Below are 24416 nucleotides of genomic sequence, written 5' to 3' on the forward strand. Positions count from 1 at the left end.
GCTGCCCCGGGGGAGGCGCCGCCGCCGCCGCCGTGCCCGCTGCGAGGGCGACACCGAGCGGCCGCGGCGGGCCGGCAGCGCACACCGGCCCGCACCCCGCCCGCCAGCGGCCCGAGCCCCGGGCCCCGCGACCCGGCCAGGAACACGGGGCTCTGGCCTGAGCAAGGCTCCACGCCGGCCGGACGCCCTCCTAGACCGAAACTGTTTTGCAGCTTAATTACGGAAGGTAATAGTATTTTGTGTGGGAGCAGAAGAGCTACAAAAGCACAGAATCAGAGCAGGTCAGGTTGGAAGGGACCACTGTGGGTCACCTGGTCCAACCTCCCTGGTTAACCAGGGTGGTCCCTAGAGTACATGGAACAGGACTGCGTCCAGACAGCTCTTAAGTATCTCCAGTGAGGCAACTTCCACAATGTCTCTGGGAAGTGTGTTCCAGTGCATGGTCATTCACACAGTAAATAAGCTCTTCCTTGTGTTCAGGTGGAACTTCCCATGCATCAGTTTCTGCCTGTTGCCTCATATGTGAGTGGTTAAGACCACCAAGAAGAACCTGGCTCCATCTTCTTGGTAACCTCCCTTTAGATACTTATACACAGTAATGAGGTCTCCCCTCAGTCACATCTTCAGCAACCAGGTTCAGCTCCCTCAGCCTTTCCTCATAAGAGAGATGCTCCAGTCTCCCAACCACCCTCGTTGCCCTCCACTGGACCCACAGCAGCTACATGTCCCTCTTGTACCGAGGAGCCCAGAATTGGACACGGTAAGATTTCCCCAATTTCAGGGAGGCCAAATGCCCTTCCCTCCAGTAGGGAGCCTGTCAGTAGGCTTTGAAGTCTGAGCTGAAGGTCGGAGAGGGATGTCTTGAAAGCTAACTGTGCGTGCTTAATGCCTCACCCACCCCTCCAGCTATCACATTATCACTGGGACCTTCTGCTCACCCAAGTCATGTGTGGGCAATTATGGGTGAACGTCAGTAATTCACAAACTGGTATGGAGGCAAGTTGGACAGGCTCATCTGTAGACACTGGTAGAAGAGAAAGGAGTTTGTATGAGTAGGCTGAGTAAAATGATAAAAGTGAGATTGGGAGAAGAAGGAGAAAACAGAAAACAAGCAGCTGTTCCCCATACAATGCTTGATTCCACAGATACACTGCTTTCAAGGGTTGTTCCTCTGGCTTGAAGGCATTCTGAAAATGCCCTAAATGAGCTGATGCCCTAAACAAACTAAACATTGAAGTGCCACAGGCACGTCCTAGTTGTGTCATGAATATATTCTTTTGAATGTTTTTTCAGATTATTCTACTTATGCCTTTTTCGCTAAACAATTTCTATGGTAGTCATCATTCTATGGCAATAGTCATACCAGAGATTCACATCAAAACCCCTGGTGTTCCCCAGGAAAGACTGACTGACTGGATTTATTGTTCTGATGCCTCCCTTATCTCAGCAAGACTTTGTCAAAACTACAGCATTAATCTGAAGCATTAATCTTTCATCTTTACAGATGAAATCTTCATTTCAGATGAAGATCTGAGGTCTCATTACTTAAGTTAAAGTGTAGTTGCTAAAACACATAAAACCACACTGTGATTCTTCACAGTACAATTTTGTTTGCTCATTTCCATATGCAGGATAGGCTTACTTCATGTGAATTTTATTTAATTTGATACTGTGCAGAATTCTAATGTAGGACTAGAAGTATTTGCGTAACAGTTAATCTGTGTGTTAAATTAGTTCCATATACGTAAAAGCTTGGAGAACTAATTTGGTTATGTTTGATCATTATGATTGAGAAACAAGGTGTCAGCACACTGTAGAAAAAAGCTTTCTTGGCATAGATGTGTCACCAATGTATTTCATTGAAGTTTTCACTCTAACAGGAACCGGATGAGACCCTATCGTGATCCTGCAAACCTAGGTGCAGATAGGCTCCTTGATTGTGTGGATGTCAGAGAGACAATTCCCTGTGCTTAAGCAGCATTAACCTTTTCTAATGCAGGCAGTTGATTTTGTATTCTTCTGGGTTCTTTCTCCTAGTGGGGAGAGAAATTAATGACACAGAAAGAATATAATGTCTATGAACTGCAGCTCTCCATGGACAAAGTCCAGTCACATCTATCACTGTGCATGTCATATATGCAAAGACTAACCCCTTAATTACCTGCCCTTACTACAAGTCATGTGACTGAAGGCTGGGTGCTGCTTCATTACGTGCAAGCAGCTTCAAAGTCAAGTGACCTGACAAAAGGAAAAGAAGAAAAAGGCCCGGTGCAGAGGGGACTGAAAACAACCTGGTGGCAAAGGAATAGAGGAGGAGCAAGTCCTGAGGCTTATGTCGATTCCATGACAGATTATATTGCCAAGGATTGGCAGAAATGTTTCAGCCCTACTCTAAAAACCTATCTGGCAATGGGCCTGGAGTCTGTGTGGCTTTGAACCTGAAGCTGTGGCTAGGTAGTGGGTCACTGATATCAGTTGTGGGAAGGTTGTGGGAAGAGCTGCATTGCAACCAGTCCTCTTTTTTGAGTTTCTACACCCTGATTTTAGCATTTTAATATATCCAAATTATTCTCTCTCTCTCATTGGTCATGTTTCATAGCTCTTCAGAAGAAACCTAATACAGACATTTCTGGCCAAGACGCATATTCCAAAGCCGGCCTTGAAACCTAACAGCCCTTTGTGCACATCTGTCTCACTGATCACTTGATCAGCTGGTGTGTGAGACAGATGGTCCTTCATTACACACCAGGAAACTCTTCCTCTTTCCATCAGTTTCAGCAGGCTAATGCCTGTCAGGGCTGTCCCAAGACACAATGCTGAAAATGTGACTGGTAAAAAAATCCTGCTCCAAACCTAAGTCCTAATTCCTTTTACAGGATTTAACTTTGAAAGGTTTCCCATAATCTTTTAGTACATTGTTAATCTGTTCAAGCAGAACTTCCATACAGGTTGATATGTTGAGAATAAAGGCAGGCCTTTCAATAAATTTGTATATTAATAGGCAAGGGGGATTTCTCCCACCTCTGAACAGATGCATACCTCCATTATCTCCAGTGGGTTAGTGCAACCCAATCAGCTGCAGGAAAAAAGTGGAGACTCCGAAGAGAAGTCTAATCAATATACTGAATACAAGGAGAGAGAACGGTACAGGAAGAAGTAGAAAGAGAGAAATAGAAACAGAGGAAAATTTGGTGTTGGAGAATCAGGAATTCAGCTGTCAGTCACCACAGTGGGCAGCATGGGATGACAGCCAGGGGCTAACACACACTCTGGAGCTTAGACTAGTACAAGGTAAGAAGAACAGCACTGGAAACTCCTGAGAAGAAGCCTGGGTGAGAGGCAGGAGGTCTGTCTTTGCAGAGCAGGCCTGGAGAAAGCAGTGGCAGGGAGATGAGTGCACCTTGGTCTGTCAGGGGCATCAAAATCTCAACTTTTTCAGCAATTTCACTACTATGTCTCTCTTTAGTGTTCCTTATTAATCAAGTTCTTTTTCTAAAATAATGTCTCTAACCCATACTGCAAATACATTACCTTCCACCATCAGTGCCTGGCTTAAAATTCTGGGGTTGCTCATGTGATGACAGTCGGCATGGCAGGAGCATGGGGCAGGCAGCAGGCAGTGCTGACAGCACTGGGTCTGGAGGAGGCTTTGCAGATGGGTGAGCTGAGCAGCATCCAGCACACACTGGTCCTGCCCATGTTCCTGAGTCTCCCACATGCTGGAAGTGTGTACGGATGGTGCAGGAGAGTCCCAAGTCTGTCTTTGGGGTTTGTACAGGGTGAGGTTGCAGGACGTGACCAAGAAGAGGAGGCTCAAAGGAGACCTTATCACTCCTTTCAAACTGACTGAAAGGAGGTTGTAGCCAGATAGGGGTCAGACTCCTCTCCAAGGCAACCAGTGACAGGAAGAGAGGACATAGTCTTAAGCTGTCTCAGGAGATTTAGGTTCTACATTAGGCAGAAGTTCTTCACTGAGAGGGTGATTAGATTCAGAATGGGCTGCCCAGGGAGGTGGTGGAGTCACTGTCCCTGGAGGTGTTTAAGGAAAGACTGGACGTTGCACTTCGTGCCACGGTGTAGTTGACGTGGTGGTGGTTCAGTCATAGGTTGGACTCGATGATACCAGAGGTCTTTTCCAACCTATTTGATTCTGTGACTGTAAGGATTCTGAGCAGGGATGCTTGTAATAGAAACGCCAGGTGCCATCGTTGCCGCTGCCGGGCGCACCTGGCCACTCCGTTTGGCCCCCCCCTCGGCGCCGCGCACGCCAGGGGCAGCGCCTCGCCTGTGCACCGCTCCCACGGGTGTCTCCCGGGACAGCAGGGCCGGGGCGAGCGGCGGCGGCAGGCCCGGGGCCCGCCGGTGAGCCCGCAGCGCCCGGCTATGCCCGCCGGCGCTAGGGTGCCAGCGGCGCGGCCGGGCTTGGGAGCGGGCCCGGGCGAGCGCAGAGGCCCTGGCGGCCCGTGACCGGGCGCGTCAGGTGACGCGGGTCACGCCGCCTCCCCGCCCGCCCCGCCGGCAGCTGCGCCGCGCTCCGCCAGCGCCGTGCGGGGGGAAGGAGGGGAGCGGCGGCGGGCGCGGCGCCAGCGCGGGACCTGCGCCCCCCGCGCCCCGAGCCCGCCGCAGGCAGAGGGGCCGCGGAGCCCCGCGAGGAGCGTGGCCGGCATGAGCCAGGTGCCGAGGAAGCTGCCCGAGGAGGAAGAGGGGGACGAGGAGGAGGAAGAGGAGGAGGAGATCGTGGGCTTGGCGGGCTACGCCGACGGGGCCGAGTCCTTCTCGGACGGCGACGCGGAGAGCGGCGGCGATGAGGCGTGTGAGTGCCGCTCGCGGCGGCCGCAGGGGCGGCGGGGAGCGGCGTGGCGGCGGCCGCGGGGGCGGAGGCTGCGGCTGCTCCCGGAGAGCCGAGGGGCAGCACCGGGCTCGGAGGGGGCTGCGGGGGAGCGGCGGGCAACGAGTACGGGTGTGGAGTGAGGCGGGGCGGAGGGGGGGTCGGGGTGAGGCCGGGACGGTGGCGGGGCACGCAGGGCCGCCGCCAGGAGGTGAGGTTTGGCGGCCCGTGGATGTGGGTCAGGGAGGAGGCGAGGCTCCCCGCGGGCTTTGGGGCACGAGGGGAGCCAGGGTCAGCGGTGCGGGGAAGACCAGGCGTCCAGAGGGAGGGCAGGCCCAGTTGGGGACGGGGTTGGGCGCTGAGAGGCCGGCGGAGCGAGGATGCTGCGGAGGTGGCCATGGGAAGGGCCGGGACGGGGACAGGGTGCCCGATGGGTCAGAGGGTGCCGGGAGCGCTGAGGAAGAAGCAGGGCAAGGGCTGACAGGTAGCAGGAAGCGTTGGGAAAGAGGGAGGAGGCAGAGGGAATGCAGGCAAAATGTGCGTGTGTGATTTCTCACCAGTATGCTTCATGTCTGGGGTGAGAGTTATTAGTTATTAGAGGCCACAGCTTGATGATGTGACCCGAGTGTGCCCAGGAGGTGGGGGGTTGGGTGTCACGCTATAAAAGGCAGCGGCCACTCGCAGCTCTGTGTCCGGGGCTGCTCCGCAGCTGCGAGTGTCAGTCCCACAGTGGCAGGCTCTGCTAAATGTCCGTCTGTCTGCGCTTGTGAGGAGCCGCCTTACTCACTGCATGTCCGTGTCAGTATGGATGGTGATGCTGGGAAGGACGGGCTTACCAGGAAAAGCAGTCTCATTCAGTAGAAAAAGGAAATGCCAGCTCAGAGCCTGTTGCGTTCATTCAGAGCCTGAATTCATTCTTCTGAGACATATTTCACAAAGGAGCTTGGAGAGCTCTCAGTATCATAGGATAAAAAAAGAAGTGCTTTTTTTATGAGAGTGTAATAAAAGGCCACATGTTTTAAGTCTACTTCGATATTAGCCTGCGGAGCCCTTCTCCTTAAAGGCCCAGTCCTCCAGGCTGCCATGGAAGGTGGTGCACTGACTAATGTAATTTTGGGGAGTGGAGGAAGGTCATTGCTTTGAGTATAAGCCTTCATGGTTAAAAGCTATTAGAACATTAGACTGTAAGAGCTGTAACTGAGATTAAATAAAGTCTTACTTGAACCCGCCAAAGAATTGCCTTCATTTTGATGCAAAGAGAATACATTTAATGTGTTTCTTTAGTGCCACACTTAGTATTTTCTGTAGAGAAGTAACCCATATACTGTCTTCAGACAAATTCATGTGAATATTTTTGAATAGGAACTGGTTAGACTGCTAAAAATTGCAATTGCTTCTTTATAGTAACACCAGAATATTGTACTTAACAGAAAAGAACCTTTACATCCTGAATAGCAGGAGAAGACAGTCTATACAGGGATTATTTTACACAGGATTAAAACAATATCCATTTTAACTGTCCAGATTCCCTGGTTTTCTGTTTCATTTTGAATTCTCTGGAGAAAGAGGCATACAACGTCTGGAATGGAGGGGATTGGGATTCAGGTCTGTGTTTTGTGTAACACTGTGCTGCAGGGCAAGGGGCTTTCCCCTTTCTTTTTGTCCTCTCTTCCTGGCTCTGTACAGCAAGCAGTCCAGAATTCAGTGTCACAGCCTTTTCTACAAAGAAGGATTGAAAAGGGCAGTATAAGAAGAACTGCTTCAATGCATGGCTATTGACGGTGAAGAGAGAAGCCAGGCTTAAAAGTACAGGCATAATTTCTTCTTCTAAGCATGCAGAAGATTTCAAAACTTCATATTGGTCATCCTCACCCTATATTGGGTTTGTGTCTCCAGCTTCAATGCTGAAACCATGGCTCTTGTCCTTAGTTTACACATCGGATCATATTCAGAGACCTTAAAACACTTAAATTTACATAAAGTCTAGTCATATTTTTTATGGATGCAATTAAAAAGTGTTTAGAAGCAGGAAAACCCTCTGCAGAGTGTCCAAGGAAGTGGCTTTAAGACATACCACTGTAGAGTGCTGCACTTGTGGCAGCGTGGAACCGGGTCTTCTGGTTCTGAGTCTTTTCTGTTGCCACAAGAATTTCCTTCCACCTGGTATTTCTGCAATGTCTATGAACCCACTGTAGCTGAAGAGCCTTCTTCATTGCATACAAGCTTTTTCTGTTAACTCTTTAGCCTCAGCCCATCCTGAATGTTGAAGCATTAGCGTTGAAGGTGTTCAGTGTATGTGTTTTGGGAGGCCATGGTCTTGACAGGAATCCAAAGTGCTGCAAATACCACAGTCACAGCAGTACTGGAAATGCTACAAGATTAATGGGTTTAAAGGTACGAGTAGAAAGTTTGGGACTGCTACCTCTTCTTTACGCAGAAATGGTTAAACTTAATGTAACTGCATTAGTGGGGACAAAAAAAAAGTCATTATTAGCTGTATTAGTTCAAAACTAGACTCAGAGGCTTGTTACTTTGTGGATGGTAACGTGAGCTAAATAATTCTTTTTGGCTTTTTGTCACTTGAACAGATGAGCTGTGATGTTTTATTTGGACATTTGAAAGCTGGTGGGATGTACAGAATGTAGCATCCCAATCCCATACGCCTGCAAAGCACAGATAGTCAGTTACCTGCTTTGACAATTAATTGCAATTGATCTGGAATTCAGGATGGGCTGCAAAAACTGTTTTAGCTATCTATATATATCCAATAGCATAAAGGAGGTACTAAGGTATTCATTGTGTACTGGTGAGACGGGTCGGGACTGCTACGTGCAGTTCTCAACTCCTCAGAGCTGTGCTCTTCTGCATGTTGCAATGCATGCAAAACACACTCCATAAGCAAGGACACAACTGCAGTTAACAGAAGTTTTGTAAGGAATTGAGCTCTTCTCTAGGGGAAAGTGCTTTTGGGTTTGTTGAGTTAAAATTATGAATACTTCAAAGGAATGGCCTCTAACCAGCATGGCTTCTGTTCTTAATGGCTGCTTAGAAAAGCTGAAATATGAAGGGCTGTTGACATGCATTAGAGACTGGCATTTTACAACATTTACTCTTTGCAAAAGTGAATGAAGCAGGAATGTGTTGCATCTCTCAACAGGGAAAATTTTCTTTCCCGTTATAGAACAGAGAAGAGTTTAGTGTTTCTCTTGGGCATATTATCATCTCACTCAGTAACCTACTCTGGGAAGTTGCAGTGATACATCTACTGGCATTTCTGTGGCAAATTAAAAAAGGAGTTGTCATGTACTCCTGCAAAGGAATGTGGGCAGGCAGTGCATCGTCCAATTCCTTTACATATAAGGTAATCTCTTGACTCTCTCTGAGAGGGAAGTGCTGTAGAAGCCTTGCTATCTCGTCAGGTTTGGATGATACTCTTACATTTCCCTGTCTTTGAACTGGCAAGATTTCAAAAGCTAAGTAACAGTCTTACTAGCAGAAGAGCTGGTCTTCCTTCTTCTTGTGGCTAATTCTGTTGGCAGTTGCAGCTGCATTTTTTTTAGTATGGCTTTAATAGAAAGCAATTTCCTGCTATTAAGCATTACAGTCAGTAAAAATCTAACAGCCTGGTATAATTTGATACCACAGCATAAAAACTCCAAATTATTTAAAATATTTCTTCAGATATATGTGGGGTTTTAGCTTGTTTCTGAAAGAAAAGGGAGTTAGGTAGGTAGCCTGTCCTCTGGTTGTCTCATCAATGGTCAGAATATTGGAAACTGCTGTCCACCTTCAACCAAATCTGAACAAAAGATGTCTCAAAGGTTATTTTAAGTTCCCACAAGTTTGAGGAAAATTTGCATTCGGAAGAGAGGAGGAAGCTAAATGAAGTGGTCTCAGAGGGACAGGTGAGCAGCTTTGTGTTCACTGTGGCAGCAGCTGGCAGACGGGTGTCCACAGTGTAGCCAGCTGAAATGTGCTGAGCTCCAGATCAGCCGCAGCATGTCATATCTATTATTTGGAGATGTCATAAGACATGCAGGAGGAAGTTGGTGTTATTGTGGTGGGAAGAGGAAGGGGACACAAAGTACAAATCCATGTAGATGAGACTTCGTAAGTTCAGTTGTGTGCAGAGCAAATGGGAGGCTTTTTTTTTTTTTTGAAAGATGCAGTAAAGCCTCAACTTGAAGACTGTTCTTTATATGCTTTTATAAAGTCTTTACAAAGCTTTGAATAAATTATTTTCTCTTCTGGCCAAAAAACAGAGTGAGATGGAGGATGTACCATTAAATCATGCACATTTGGTTTGGTTTATTGACAAGACCGTACCCCCAAAACATAAAATGTCGTTACATCATCTTAGAGCAGATGTCTATTATTCTTCTGGAGGTGTGAAGTGTTGTAGGCACATGTTTCTCCCAGCCACAGGAGGTACTACCTGTGTTCAAGTTGATGGGAAGAGTAGAGGAGCATGTTGACCTCAGTTTCTTACTTCCTAAATTTGTTGAGTGTAGATCAGCAGAAGTGGCCATTGCTGTGTTTATAGGATGAGCTTCTTACAGAGTTACCTATCCCTGTTTTGCCTGAAAGTGTTTCCCCTATGCACTCCTGCCTGGCAGTGTTCATGTGTGATAATTGGCAAGACCGCAGTAAGTGGTAATACCTGCCAAGGCCTTTCAATTGTATTTGAAATGGACAGGATCCTTCCAATAATGAACTGAAAACTTCTGTCACTTACTGGTGACACGGCCCTGCACTGAGTGGCACAACCTCTCACAAGCCAGTAGATGGTGCCAGGAGATGTTTTATGCTAACACTGCAATACCTTCAGTTTGAAAAGCCCTACTCCTATGTCACTCAAATTTGGGAGGCACAAACAGACCTGGACAAAGTTCTGTACCCTCCTGGCAGACATACCCTGATCCTGTGTTTCTGAAAGCTGTGACTGAGGCTTCAGGCACACAAGAGGACACAAGATGTGGTCACCACCCCTGGGTGCAAAGCATACTCCTAGGCAAAGGATTCTGTTTAGCTTTCCATCTTTTTTGGCTGATAAGACTATGAAATAAATTGTAAAGTTCAAATTGTTGATGAGGTTTCTTGTTTTGGATTTTCATATTTTGGGAGTAAAGCTGACCACTTAATGTATGCAGGGCATATTCAAGAATGATGCATGTGAATAAATGTGTGCCAGTTTTCTGCAATTCAAAACTTATCCCAGCAGAACAAAAGAAAGAGAAATGCAATTATGTTGTGCTATGAAGTATGATCTGAATAGTCTGTAGTGCCGTGGGTGGGAGAAGGTCTACCAAACTTCACTGGATAATATGTTTAACCTGTTGTGTGATGAGTATTTCAAATGTGACCTCTCTCTACTCTGAGTTGTACTCTGTGGATTCAGCACTGACAACTCTTTTTTTTTTTTTTTTTTTTTTTTTTTTTTTTTTTTTTGCGTTGCTTGTGTTTGACACTGAAGAGTCACAGAGGTGTTTCAAAGCTTTTTACATATAAGGGCAGTTATATGTAAAGGCCATATAAGGCCATTTCACCTCAGCACCAATGGGCATTTCAAAGTTATAGGCCAAGTAAATGCAGCAATTTGGACTGCTTTAGGTGTTTTGATTAGAGATACCTGAAGCTAAAGTTGGTGTGCCTGCAGGAATAGATAGCTATACATTCATGTTCTTACAGATATAACAGCATAGTTTTCTGTTGGAACTACTTGATGATGATATAACTGCATCAGCACCAGAAAAAGTGGTGCCACTTTAAAACTGGGGTAGGTAACGCAATGAAACTCCCGTGTTCCCAGTCCTTTGTTTTGCAAATAGGCAGATGATTTGCTGTAATCTTATTTATTGGATAACAAACCTTCACAGATCGTAACACAAATTACTGAGCAGCAGGTGAAATCCTAAGCACCTTAGAAAAGGACTCCTCATGAGCTCAGTACTGTAAGTTCCAACATAGAACCATTGTATGCCTGCTGAGTTGAAGTCTTCCTGTAGCTCCTTGCATGTATGATTTCATTTATTTATTTGTTTATTAGTTGATTGATTTTAAAGGAAGGAAGCTCTCGGGTAGAAAGATCATGCAGAGGTACTTAATACAGTCTTACTCTGTTCTTCCAGCAGTGTGATGTAGCTATCTGCTGGAAAGGGTATTTGTTATCAGTTGATACTCTTGAAAAGAAGAATATATGTGGCATAGTGTTAATTAGAGTAAAATTAGATATTTTAAGATGTCTGTGTGTGATAACAGATTTTTTCACATACAAACAGAGCAGTCAAGCCTTCTGCAGTTTCTGTCTTGGAGGTGTGAAGTAGATTTTCTGATAGTGTACCCTAAGGGGCAAATCATTCAAGTCAAAATGCATGTAGCACTGCTCTCTAAACCTAAACATTGGTAACATTTGCATAAATTAATATAAAATTTTTGTGAAAATAAATACTAAATGCATGTTATCTGGTGGTTACTAATTATATTGCCATAGTATATTTCTTTTCTTCTTCTGTGATTTTATTCAGTTTTGGATTTCAACGATCCCTTCAGTACTGAAGTTAAGCCAAGAATCCTACTCATGGGACTGAGAAGAAGTGGAAAGTCTTCCATTCAGAAAGTTGTCTTTCACAAAATGTCGCCGAATGAGACTCTCTTCTTGGAGAGCACAAACAAGATCTGCAGAGAGGATGTTTCCAACAGCTCCTTTGTCAACTTTCAGATATGGGATTTTCCTGGGCAAATTGACTTCTTTGACCCCACATTTGATTATGAGATGATTTTCAGAGGCACTGGAGCACTGATATTTGTTATTGATTCTCAGGTAAAAAAAGAGGCTTTAAGCTACTTTTTTCTTTTCTTCCTTCAGCAATAGACAAATGAGTTGAAAGGTTTTTTCAAAGCAAATAAATAATCTACATCACAAACACACATTAAAAGAAATCATTAAAACTTGAAGAGCTGCTTGGCTATTTTTAATCTCTCTCTGCAGTGTGTTCAGAAGTTAACTAATTTGTTTTAACATCTCAAGGTTCTTGCTCAGATTCCTAAGTGCTGACAGCATGAGATTGGTGCACATGCTGGATGTAGGCTCAGGCTTCTACTTTTAAAACATTAAAAAAATCAAGCCGTTGTTGAGCTGTAGTACTATCTAAAAATAAGTATCATAAAACTTAATATATATTTATTAAATACTTTCCTAACTTGTAGCTCTTCTTTATCCTTTATTAGGATGATTATATGGAAGCATTAGCTCGGCTGCATCTTACTGTGACCAGAGCCTATAAAGTGAATCCAGATATCAACTTTGAAATCTTTATCCATAAAGTGGATGGTTTATCCGATGATCACAAGATTGAAACACAGAGGGATATTCACCAGAGGGCAAATGATGACCTTGCAGATGCTGGATTGGAGAAGATTCACCTCAGGTGAGAAAAGTTGCTGTGCAGAGAATGCTAAAGAGGGGAGCAGCTTATTTGACAAGTTACCATTTTCTGTCCTCTTGAAGTAGCAGGCAATGTGCTTTTGATATATGAAGAAAAGGGATAATCAGAGATACTGCATTTGACCTGAGCCAAAGTATCCTATTCTTGATTGCTGTCTTGAAGGGAAAAATGGAGAGCTGCTTAATAACAGATGACAAACATGCCAGAATCCTATCAGTTTTTGCTGCAGTTGCTGTCTTGAAATAAGTTGGCTTGGACAGTGACAACAACCAGTAGTGTTCCAGGCAGTGGAGTGTATATGCCACTACGTCACTTTTGCTTTCTTTGAAAGCTCTCTGCCACGTGGTCCCCTCCCAGTCAGTTAATCCTCAGGGCTGCAGCCTGCTTGGAGCCACCTGGGAAGACCTGTGCTGTATCTTTGCCTTGTGTCTTCTGGTAAAATGGGTTACTGTACCAAATAGTGACAAGCCATGGACTTTGCAGACTGGGAACCAGAGGACATCAAGTTGTCATGGCTTTCTTAGCACTTTAAATACAAATTTATTAAACAAAGAGGCCTGGTCCATAAACATGCCAGCTCTTCAAAGCTCTTAACTACTCGACTGCATCGCTGCACTGATAAGTGGGTCCACAACTTCTAAAAAGTAGATCACGAAGACATACTCAGTAATACTCCTCTCTTGAAATTCGATAAATATTTTTTGTAAGAATACCAGCGTGGGAGTTGCATTAAAAAGTTCTACATCAAGTTCTAGGTTTCAGTGTCTAGGTGGGGGTTTTTTCAGTATAGAGATGAAGTCCTGTGCTTCAATCATATCATGACTTTTGATCACAGGGGGTAATTGCATTAGTGTAGGCACTTACTGTCTGACAATATTTTATTTCACTCATATTATGAAAGGTACATTATGTTCACAGTGTGTGGCTAAAAGGAAAATTGGTGACATTTTTTTCCAGCTTTTATCTGACAAGCATATATGATCATTCTATATTTGAAGCATTTAGCAAAGTGGTACAGAAACTGATTCCACAGCTCCCAACACTGGAAAACCTGCTTAACATCTTTATTTCTGTAAGTACTTACTATATCCTTTGTCTGTAGATCTGGCAATGTCCAGCATGCATGTTCAGATACTCTGTTCACTGCCTTCTTAGAAATCATGAGCAATGTGAACTCTCAGAGAAATTATAAGAACTTAGCTGAAAGCACCTCCATACAGCTTGGCCTCACCTCCATGTCTATTAAACAGCATTGATGAGCTGCTGAGATACTCACAGTATTTCCTGAGTCACGTAAAGTGGGTTAGCAGCCATCACTTTTCTGCTTGTAACATCACTCTGAATGTTGCAAAAGTCTGTGCTGCATGTAGTTGTTCAAGTTGCACTTAAAACTTGTATGAATAAATATTTAAAAGAATATAATCTAGTCTGACCTCATATGGCGAGCTGTCTGTAGTGCTTCCTGGAATTAATTTCACTTTTTATTGGAAGTTTACTGAGCTTAAGAAAATCTTCTTATGTGGTGAAATCGTTAGGCGTAGAGTCCACCACAACTTTCACCCCTTCCATAGTTACTCTGAAGGCCAGTTAGGGAGTTTTGTATATCTAGTGGTTTGTTACCACTGTGGAAGAGATTGCTTGCTTCACTCTTCCTGTATGTCTGATCCCTTCCTTTCCTCTGCACTGGTTCTGACACTCACCTGTTCCCTCATGGGATTACTATACTATGCACTTATGTGCTGTTTAATTTAGTTAAAAGCAGATGATGGAGGTGTCCGACATGCTCTTGTTCTGACACAAGGTAAGAGATGGAAACATGGGGCAGTAAGTGAAGGGGAGCACAGTGAGTAGGTTGTGAAAAGGGGAAACTCCCTGTTTTAGTGGTCATTAAATCAGGTCATAGTGGCTCCGAAAACTGCACCCTTTCTCAGAGTATTCCAATTTTGCACTTGGCATCTAGCACTAATTTCTGAAGCTTCAATTTCCAAGCAAGATACTTTTTTGTGGTTTTGACATAAGAAATTATTTAATATCATTCAACTGCCTGTAAGATAAAATTAGACTTCATGGTTTCTCAGAGTGAAAATGGAGAGAGACAAAAGTTGGATGTGAAAGGGAAAGCTAGGAATAGAGGAAGGTCATTCCAAAACTTATTCTCTTACTATTAAACAGCATATTTATACTGTTTCATAATGTCTACTTTGCTACAAAGATCTGCTTCTTCCAAAACAGCTGGACTGTATACTGGGTATTATCGTGTAGTCTTAAAACTCCATGACACAAAGGTAGTGAAGAAATGATGACAACAATTCTAGAACAATTAGATAGTGGTTTTGGCACATGGTTTTACAGAGAAAGCTGTCTGAATAATAGCTCTGAATAATTCTTATGCCAGAGTCACTCCAGTCACTCAATGTGAGTCAGATCTCTGCATGGCGTCTCCTCACTGTTTAGAGTTGGTGAAGGGTTTGTACAGAATCTCCAAATGAACTGAGTGCAGGCAGCTTCCTGGGTGACTGATGACAGTTGCTTGTGTGCCTGGAACACCCAGCTCCAATCATACCTAGAATATCAGGTATAGTTTGTAAGGAAGAACAAGTATTTCAAATAAATGGGAAGTCCAGAAAATGAGGGAGGTGTGCTGTCTCCCCTGTTCAGTGTGGCAAAGAGTCTTGGGCTGTTTCTTTGCTCCAGTTTCTTAGTGACCTAGGGCCATGTGTAGCTGCATCACTATGTCCTCAGCATGCTTTCTGTTTTTACAAGTATTTTCTGTTTGTAGACAGAGAGACTCAGAATGACTATTTGCAACCACAGGAAGATTAAACATAATTCTCCTTCATACAATTAGTTAGGGGTGCCTCTTTACCTTGGCAAATTAGTAACAAATTTTGGCATGGATTTTGGTCCTGCCTTACCTCAGGAAGCCAATGTGTTGGATATCAGGGTGTGGGTGTATTAGTGTTCTACTTTCGGTTTTGCAGCAGCATTCATTAGGAAGTGCTTTCATTTATGCCATGGAGACTTCCAACACAAAAAGCTGACAATTACAAAAATAGATCTGCTATCTCTCTTAAGTTCACAGCAGGTTTTTGCCCAAGTTTATAACGCCAGTGTGTGAGCATGTTTGGAGGAACCATCAGTGTGATAATACTGCTTCTGCATTCTTTAATGTAACTGCTTGTAAGTCATTAAATAACTGGCACTCAAAAACCACATTACTCTTACCTAACACACCAGCTTCATATAGAAGGATGCCTGTTTCTTAATTACTGTGGCCTTATCAACCAATCAAGTTGTGTGACATGGGAAACTGGGAAACCGAATTTTCATTTGAGGGTTGTTTGGTTGTTTTGAGGGATAGTAAAAAGTATGTATTAAAAAAACCAAATTATTATAGTATAAATAAAATTATGCACAGTTTTGATTATTTAATGATTTAAATTTTGTAATCTCCAAATGTCATGCTTGAAATTAATTCATGAAATCTGCTGTGTGATGTAAGGCATGTTTAAATTATTGTCCAAAATTCATTGCTAACTGGGTGTGACAGGCAATATCCTCTTAAGTTCTTTTGAGAGTCGCTTTTTAGGGCCAAATGCTGGCTTACTTTCATACATTAAAGACAGAAAAGACAAGCCTGCTTACCTATCCTAGCAACCGGAGGAAAACTACCACTTTTACTGAACCCATTCTATTTAAGGAGTAGAAACTGTCTCATCACACCCCATATAGTTGAGAAACGTTGTTTGAATTTCAAGTACCTCATGGTTTTTACCTATCCAAAATAAAATTTCATATATTCATTGCAGATTTTTCATAATGACTCGCTTGGTTCAGATTAACCATGGAATATTCTTACATCAAATCAGAGTGCTTTTAGCACATGTTGCATCTTCTCTGCAGACTATAGGGTTGTGTCAGAGAGAACTGGTGCCTATTCAGACCCTGCTCTCATTTAATCAATGGCAGCCTTTCATTCAGTAAGGAACCCACCAGCTCTAGTAACAGAAACAGTTGATTTCTTATTGTCGTTTTCCCTAAGCATTAATGATGAAATGTCTCTTTGAACAGTACTTTTTATCCACCTTTTCCTGTTTTTTTATGACTTGTTATTATTGTTTCTACCCTTTCTGTTTGGATTTTTTTGCAGGCTAGGGGTAGCGGGTGCGGGATGGAGTGTTGAGTAGTTTCCACACAAAAATTCTGGGAAATCCTTTGATTTTTCGGTTACAGTTGTGTTAAAAACCCTGGCAAATGAAATATTTGAAGGCATGTGGGTAAATTTAGTGGTTACTACTCCTGGCAATCCATCCTACCATTTCACAAAGGTTTCTGTCACCATACAAAGTTCTGGAGAAGCAAATATGTGCAGTTTCTCAGCAGGTCCTACCACAATGGATCAGTTGCAATTGGAAACAAGTATGGTTTATGATAAGAGACCAATTTCTGCCCTTAACCAGCAGGTATAACTGCTGGCATGGCAACCGTCTCAAGACATTCACAACAAACGTTCAGAAAACTTTCTGAACTGTCACTGCAAGTACAGGTGGGCTGCAGCACCTGGAGCTCTGAGATGGAAAAATCACTTCTCATTGTAAAACGTTACTATGTTGTCACTGGCATCTTAATAATTTAAAGGGCATCTTACCTGTACAGCTGAAAATGTTGCTGCGTCTCTCTTTACGTAATACAAAACGCAGTAATTGACTTCTCATGAATGACACTGCACGGCTTCTTTCAGTTTCAGCTTCTTCTGTCTGAAATGACTTGTATTTTCCAGTACAATTTTGGCAATGAGTTACAGCTATGTACTTACATGATATTTCAAGAGAGTCTTGTAATTCATCTTATTTGACAGGATCTGTTGAACTGTGTCAGAATTACTATTTAAAAAGCAAAATTACAGAACTCCCATATGCAGCCAGAACGACCAGCATAAATATGCATACATTTTTGTTCTTTGTGCTGAAAGAACACAGAGTCATGGAACCATGTAAGCTGAAAGGGACCTTTAGAGGTCAGCTGCTCCTCAGAGTCAGGCCAATTACACCAAGTTGGTTATGGATGGGTCCAGTTCAGTTTTGTGCATTTGGAAGGATAGAAACACTACAAACTCTAAGGTCAGCATGCTCCTAATCTTTCACCACTCCTATGTTAATGTTTTTTTTTTTTCTTGTATCAAGTCAGAATTCCAGCCTGTGCCTTTTGGCTTCTGTCCTTCAACATTGTAGCTCTGAGAAGAGTTTGGCTCTGGCTTCTCTGAACCCTTACATTAGGTATCTGTAGATAGCAATGAGTCTTCTTCAGGTTGAACAAAGCTATTTCTCTGAGACTCTCCTTCTACATCTTGTGCTTCAGCCCATCTACCTAAGGTATCCACAGTGTATGCTTTGTTTTGAATATTTTTTTATTACTGACTTGCTGAAATATGCCACTCAGAGAGTCTTTTCCATTATGAAATACAAGAAATTCACCTCTATACTCTGTCATTACTAATGGATGTTTGCAGCCTTAGCTCTGTGTGCAGTGATGGAAGAATGACGCCTCTTTAAGAAGAAAATGCCCAAAATACTACTGGCCATTGTTGAGTAGCATATCTAGTGTTGGAAATTTTTCTGCCTATTTCAGGAAATATGGAAAACAGGAGAGTCACTTTAGTTCCTAACTATGTGTTCAATAGTTGACTTAGAAAAGAAGGAAGAAAAAAAATGGAAAAGTTCTGTAACTGTACAAAAGAAGCTGAAACTATTAAAACTGATTAGGGATTTTCATTGTGGTTTTTGGTGGTTACAGAACTACTGTGGCAGCAGTCCCAAAGCATGTTAAAATGGGAATCCCATATATGGAGACAGTTCAGTTGGATGGAGAAAGTTGCTTGTCTTCCCATATTGGTGGATAGTGAGGAGTATTTTATAGCTTGTGCTTTAGCAATACTGGGAAATAGCCCCTTTTTTCATCCTGGGACAGCTGTGCAGGTGTAACCCCTTGACATCAGCCAGTAAGGCTACTGTTTTCAGTTAAGCAGTATACTTTTTTTCCTCCCCAGGAAGCAGAGGCTTGTAGCACTTTTCATTATCTACACAGAGTCAGGGCTAGCATTCCTGGCTAGCTTCTCAGAGCTGTGAATACGATGCATCTCCAGTATGGAGAGTGTCTTAATCAGCTTGGCAGGATGACAGGAACATAGCTGTCATCACTTTAGCAAGCCTTAGCATTTTAAACATGGCTTTAACCACCAGTGCTACATGAAACCTAAGGCACCATCAAAACGCTGGTCTCTCTCCTGTGATGCTAAAGGATGTTCTACTGAACCAGACAGTAGAACAGCTACAGACTGCAATGAAAAACTGTCTTCATTTCCTTGAGAGATCAGTTCCTGAACAATACTGTCTTCTGTGTCCATCAGCGTTTTCTTCCCTTTGTTTCTATCTTCTCATATGCCAGCTAGAATAACTTTATTACAGCTTTCTATTATGTCTGTTGCTACAATTAAAACACCAAAAGCTTGAACTTGGAAGATTTTTCTGCTCCCCCTTTGCCCCCCTGCATTTTCCACTGAAAAGAAATGTAATCTCTCCAGGTGAAGTTAGGGAGTGTCACTTGGCATTATGTCTGCTCAGAGGCAGAAACTGTTGGAAGGTTTGTGAGCATTATGGTTTGCTGCAAATACAACAGTGCTGTATGTATAGTTCTTTGAAAATGAGCTTGATCGCAATTTAATTTCTTTAGCCTAACTTTTTTGTATAACAGGCAAGTTAGGGAACAGAAAAGCTTGGGGTTGATTTGAAAACATGGATTCCACTTTATTTTTCTTTTTTTCTTCTCTTGAATAGAATTCTGGGATTGAAAAAGCATTTTTATTTGATGTAGTCAGTAAGATCTATATTGCAACAGACAGCACTCCAGTGGATATGCAAACTTACGAGCTCTGCTGTGATATGATAGATGTTGTGATTGACATTTCTTGTATATATGGGTAAGTAAATTGTAAATGTTTTCCATAAAGCTGTGTACTGAGAATCTGAATAGTCTCAAAATGACAGTGATATGAGTATAAACAATAATGAGAATGGGTAATTTGCCAGGACAGGGGAGGAGGAAACAGCTGGCTTCTGAGGGACTGATCCTTCCCAGCAACAAGCATTGCTCCCTGTTCAGTCTCTTTGTGAGCATCTTCCTCTTTCTATGCTAATAATTTTATTTGGAGGAAGAAGTGGAAGAAACCAACCTAAAATAAAAGGAAGCATCATCTTTTTGTTCCCTAGGGATGAAATCAACAGAAGGATGCCTCCTGTTTTAAAAAGAAGTGCGCCCATATTTAGTTTTATTTAATAGCCTCAGACAGTTGTTTCACTCTCACTTCAGTTCTCTATTTGTCCCCTATTCCCTACATGACCTTTCTGGGTTTTTTTTCAGTTTCCCCTTCTTGTACATTAACAAGTGGAAATCTCTTGGGCTGGCATGTACATCTCCTTTCAAGTTAGGTGTTCAGCAGCTTGGCCCTTGGCCAAATGTAATGCCAGCCATTCCTGGGAAAGGCAGGGGCACATTAAGAATGAGTGCATTAAGATGCTTACACTTGGAGGCCAATGCACAACATGCTTCGAGAGTGGTAGGCTGGGGTAGTTTTGCATTTGTACCCACTGACAGACTTTTACACTCTTGGAGAAGGTACAAGGGAGAATGCTGGTGCAGATGTGCAATAAGCTCTGGAACAACAACTATTGAATACTTAACCTAAAATCTCTGAAGTTTGTATATTCTGTTGTGTGTTTCAAATTTTGGAGTCATCACTTGAGTAACTGTGTAAGAGCTTGTTTTACAGAGATACAAAATAAAGGATGCTGATCTTTATTAAGAGAAAGATTCTTCTGTGTAGTTCAAAAGAGTGTGCATTTAATTATTATCTATACAACATCATTTGTGGGGCACTTTATTTACAAAATACCATTCTGCCACTGTCGTTGTGTAGCCATTTAGCATTTTATCACCAGAGATCTGCTTGCTGTTTTTAGCCACCGACTAAAGACATGATATTACAATTCATTTCTTGTCCTCTGTTTCTGGAGCATCTGTGCAACTTGCCACTTTAATATATTATTGAGACTAATCATTCTGGGACTTGATGATAACTATCCATTTAACTATATCTGTGTGTGCATTCAGGAATGAGGCTAAAATTGCAACGTTACAATGTACAAAAACATAATACAGTGATTATCATGACTCAGCATCTGTGAATGAGAAATCTCTTTTCATAATATGATGTTGCAAAAGCCAACATCTTATGAGGAAAGTCTCATGATGTCTTAATCTATCAGTCAGCTGCTACCGCTCAAGCAAGGTTACTGCATTTGGAGTTATCAGTATAGACCTACTTTTTAACATGTTTATGATAAGTCATAGTATAAAACACTGATTAAACGACAAAGCAGCCGTGTGGTAAATGGGTGGTTACTTACAGAGGAAAAAATAAGGTTCCAGTTCAGGGACTTGGCAATCAAATGATCTGATTTCTAGCCCCAGATCTAAGTTTGGTGTGTGATGGGATAAACAATTTATTCTCTTTGTCTTCTTAGTTTATGTAGTGTGTATTATGAAGAAGAGTCTCCCTGAAAGATTAAAATGAAGATTTCATAAAGTTTGAGATTTTTTGGTGAGAGAACCAATGTCTCAGTACTTCTGTTACTAGCTAATCTGGTGTCTTATCTTTTCTTATTTGTTTGTTTGAATATTGCTCTTTAGGCTTAAAGATGATGGCACTGGAACTCCTTATGACAAAGAATCAATGGCAATCATAAAACTGAATAATACAACTGTCCTTTATTTAAAAGAGGTGACAAAATTTCTCGCTCTTGTTTGTTTTGTCAGAGAAGAAAGCTTTGAGAGAAAAGGTATTTTCCCCTTTTGTAGTATTGCATTAATTTTCTCTTATATGAGTAAGTTAATGAATAACTGAGGTTGTTATTAGCTGATAACAGTTTCTAACTGTATCGTAAATATTGAGGTAAGTACAGCTTGATAAAGCTTACATAACATTTTTAAAGGGATGAAAGTACTCGTTCAGGCATTGAGATGGGATGAAATCATAAACTTCTTTGACAACTTTCTGATATGAAAGCATTTGAAAGTTTACATCCAAGGCAGTAAAGCTTCCACTTGCAACTGCAGACTGTTAATTTATCTTGACTGACACTGATTTGTACCTGTTGACACCAGCATGCACATTGGGAACAGCTTGCCTGCAATAACCAAGGGAAAAATTTTGAAACTGACAGAATGTTCTTGCTTTTCTTATATCTGAAGCAAGGCTTTTGAAAAATTGCATGTTTAGGACCTAGTCCTATTTAGGAGTGCTTTAATACTTTACAGTTAAAGTGCATAAAATTTCTTTGTTATCCTTCTGATCCTGCTCAAACTCAATATTGAACCCTTAGTTCATGACCTCTCTGCTCACTCGCTGAGCTGCTGGTCTTTGTGGCCTGCCCTGAGATCAAAACTCAGCAGCAGAAGAGCAAGCTGTCATCTGGGCTTGTATGCCCCATCTAGTGATAGTAATTTCACCAGTCAGTGTTGGTGTGTGTGTGTGTGAATGCAGCACTTGTACGGTGTCTGCTGGGCTTTTTGACAGCCTGTTGAGCTTTTGATAGAACTTAAACTGGTCAGATGTCTCTTCCATACTGCAACCACCTTTATTACATATGAAAATCGGATCCAGTCACTTTCTGTTGTAAGCATAAAAAGTGTTACTTTTGCATACTTACTAACAGGACTGTTTCAGAAAGACACCATGTGGAATAAACATCCATTAGGGTTTGTCCATAACTGTGTGAGGTTGTTGTGTCCGCTTAGTTGGGACACTTGCACTCTTCTGCAGTACCATTCGGGTATTATAATGGAGATGAGCTTTTTGTGCCTCATGAATTCCAAGTAATATTTTGTCTGAACTGTAGGGAGATGGAAAACAATTCCTGGGAAAAAAAAATCCAGAGCGTAACGTGGTGGATTTAAACAACTTAAAAATATGTATCTCCTGTTAGGGATATTGAAGTGGAAAATGCTGCAGTATTTGAGTTAAGAAAGCTTATGGCATTAACAATGAATGAGGTCATGAGCTCAGTACCAAAATTCAAATTTGTATTGTGGTATATACAGAATTGTAGCACTCAGTAAGTCTTCCAGTTGACTACCAATATGGCTTTACAGCTTTACTGTGGGATCACATTCAGCCCACTGACATGGTAATGTTATCTGCCTATTATGTAAGTATCTAATCTAACAGCACGTCTATTGTGTTACTTTTTAATTACAGTGTAAGATGAAATATAGCTGGCTGAGATTTGGTAATGGTTCTATCAAGTATCCAAAGTTTATGTATTGTCAAAAAACGAACACTTCTTGATTAATAGATGCTACTTATTTTTATCACAGTTATTCTGTAAAGCAGATTTCCAAAATGAAACCGTATTTTATGAAAGATTTCAGTTTTTCTTCTAGTATACTGAGCACTTCTTCAAAGCCTTTTGTTAAATTAAGGATCTGTTACCTGCCAATGAACTTCTATTTGTTTTCTCTTAAAACTTGCAAGTATATTTAATAGCAGACAGAGTATCAAGCTGTAATCCTTACTGAATTATTTGTATTTATCAAATGTGCTTTTGCTTACTATAGAAAGAATTCCTGGACAGTTCACTGAATATGGCCTCCAGACAGAGAGTATGGTACTTCACTAAACATAGAATATAAGCGATGTTTTCATTACCTTATTTATATTAATGTCTTTATTAATATGTAAAACATTTCTGTCTCTGTAGGATTAATAGACTACAATTTCCATTGTTTTCGAAAAGCCATACAAGAAGTTTTTGAAGTAAGAATGAAAGTAGTAAGATCTCGAAAACATCAAAGCCATCTGCAAAAAAACAAAAGACCCACTCCCAATGGGACACCAAGAATGCCCCTGTAACTGAGGTTTTCTGGCAATGTGGCAAGAAAAGTTTTCATGAAGTTGATGTGACTTCTGCATCTCATTGCACTGAGTGAAGAGGAAAACAAATGGGACTGATGTATTATATGAATTTTCCCTGAACGTTCAGAAAGCACTGTTTAAATATTTTTATCCAATCGGTTTTTTCATATAGTGAGCACTTTGAGCAAAATGTTGTATATATAAACATTGAGGTGAGCACTTGTAAGAATTTTCTTAATATATGCTGTAAACCTTTTTCATGCCATATTGAAAAAAAAAAACAGCTGTGACAGAAATACTGGGTACATAATTTGCACTTTTTCATGTTTTCCTTGTGGACTTGGACTTTGATAAACTTAGTTTTTATGGTGATTTTGATGCATGGTGTCAGGAAAAATGTATGCTGTAGTTTATTTACCTGCTACAATCAAATTGGTTAGTAAACAATTAAGAAAACTTGGTACAATGCCTTTTTAAATTTGTGACAGCTAATACCTAACATTCATACAGATCTAATTTCATATATTTTTCAATTTGTAAACTGAAGAATAATATTGAAGTATTACAGCAATAAGCACCTTACCAGGGATCGTAACTGGTAGGTAAGTCTTAGCTTTTATAAAACAGGCTTTTGGCCAAATTTCATCCAGAGTTCTCCTTAACACTGGTCATGCCCTCTCTTGGGTCTGGTTTTATTATTTACCTCAGCATATACCACTAAAATACCTTTCTATAAAGATGATTGTTTTGTAAAATGGCTTTATGTTGCACTGGTATTTTTATAAGGCTTCAGAGGAGGATGTTGTATCTGTATGGCTGGATTTACATTACTAAGTTTGTGTCGAGAGCCTGCACGTGTACAGTCGGTGCAATGAAGAATCTGTATGTATTTCCACCCTGGCGTTCTGATGTACTGATAAGTCATAAAGGTGTGAGCACTGGGTTCTGATTCCCTCTAACAGGGGTACATCTGTGATTGAAATCAAGATGAGATCATTAAAATGAGGACTGGACAATCTACCTGCTGTAATGATCAGCCTACATCACTACTTTTTATTGTAATATTGAACATGGGCAGATTTACCGCATGATCAGCCAGGAAAGCAGAGCACTCTCAAACTGAAAAAGAAGTAACACTTACTTTCCATGTTCTGTATTCAGTGTTTTTGTTTAA

At 41.9% G+C, this 24416-nt stretch overlaps 1 protein-coding gene across 1 annotated transcript; it reads left to right on the forward strand.

The window, feature by feature from the left end:
* Nucleotides 1-4500: 4500 nt before the first annotated feature.
* RRAGD (Ras related GTP binding D) lies at nt 4501-24001 on the forward strand. The gene is made up of 7 exons (XM_066179564.1): nt 4501-4813; nt 11353-11648; nt 12056-12255; nt 13231-13345; nt 19107-19249; nt 21019-21167; nt 23088-24001. The coding sequence occupies exons 1-7, from the start codon at nt 4666-4668 to the stop codon at nt 23237-23239; spliced, it is 1203 nt and encodes a 400-aa protein (XP_066035661.1). The 5' UTR covers nt 4501-4665; the 3' UTR covers nt 23240-24001.
* Nucleotides 24002-24416: the final 415 nt, after the last annotated feature.

Source organism: Chamaea fasciata, unplaced genomic scaffold, assembly GCF_029207755.1.
Source record: "Chamaea fasciata isolate MVZ Bird 193981 ecotype frontalis unplaced genomic scaffold, bChaFas1.0.hap1 SCAF_3, whole genome shotgun sequence".
Classification (NCBI taxonomy): Eukaryota; Metazoa; Chordata; class Aves; order Passeriformes; family Sylviidae; genus Chamaea; species Chamaea fasciata.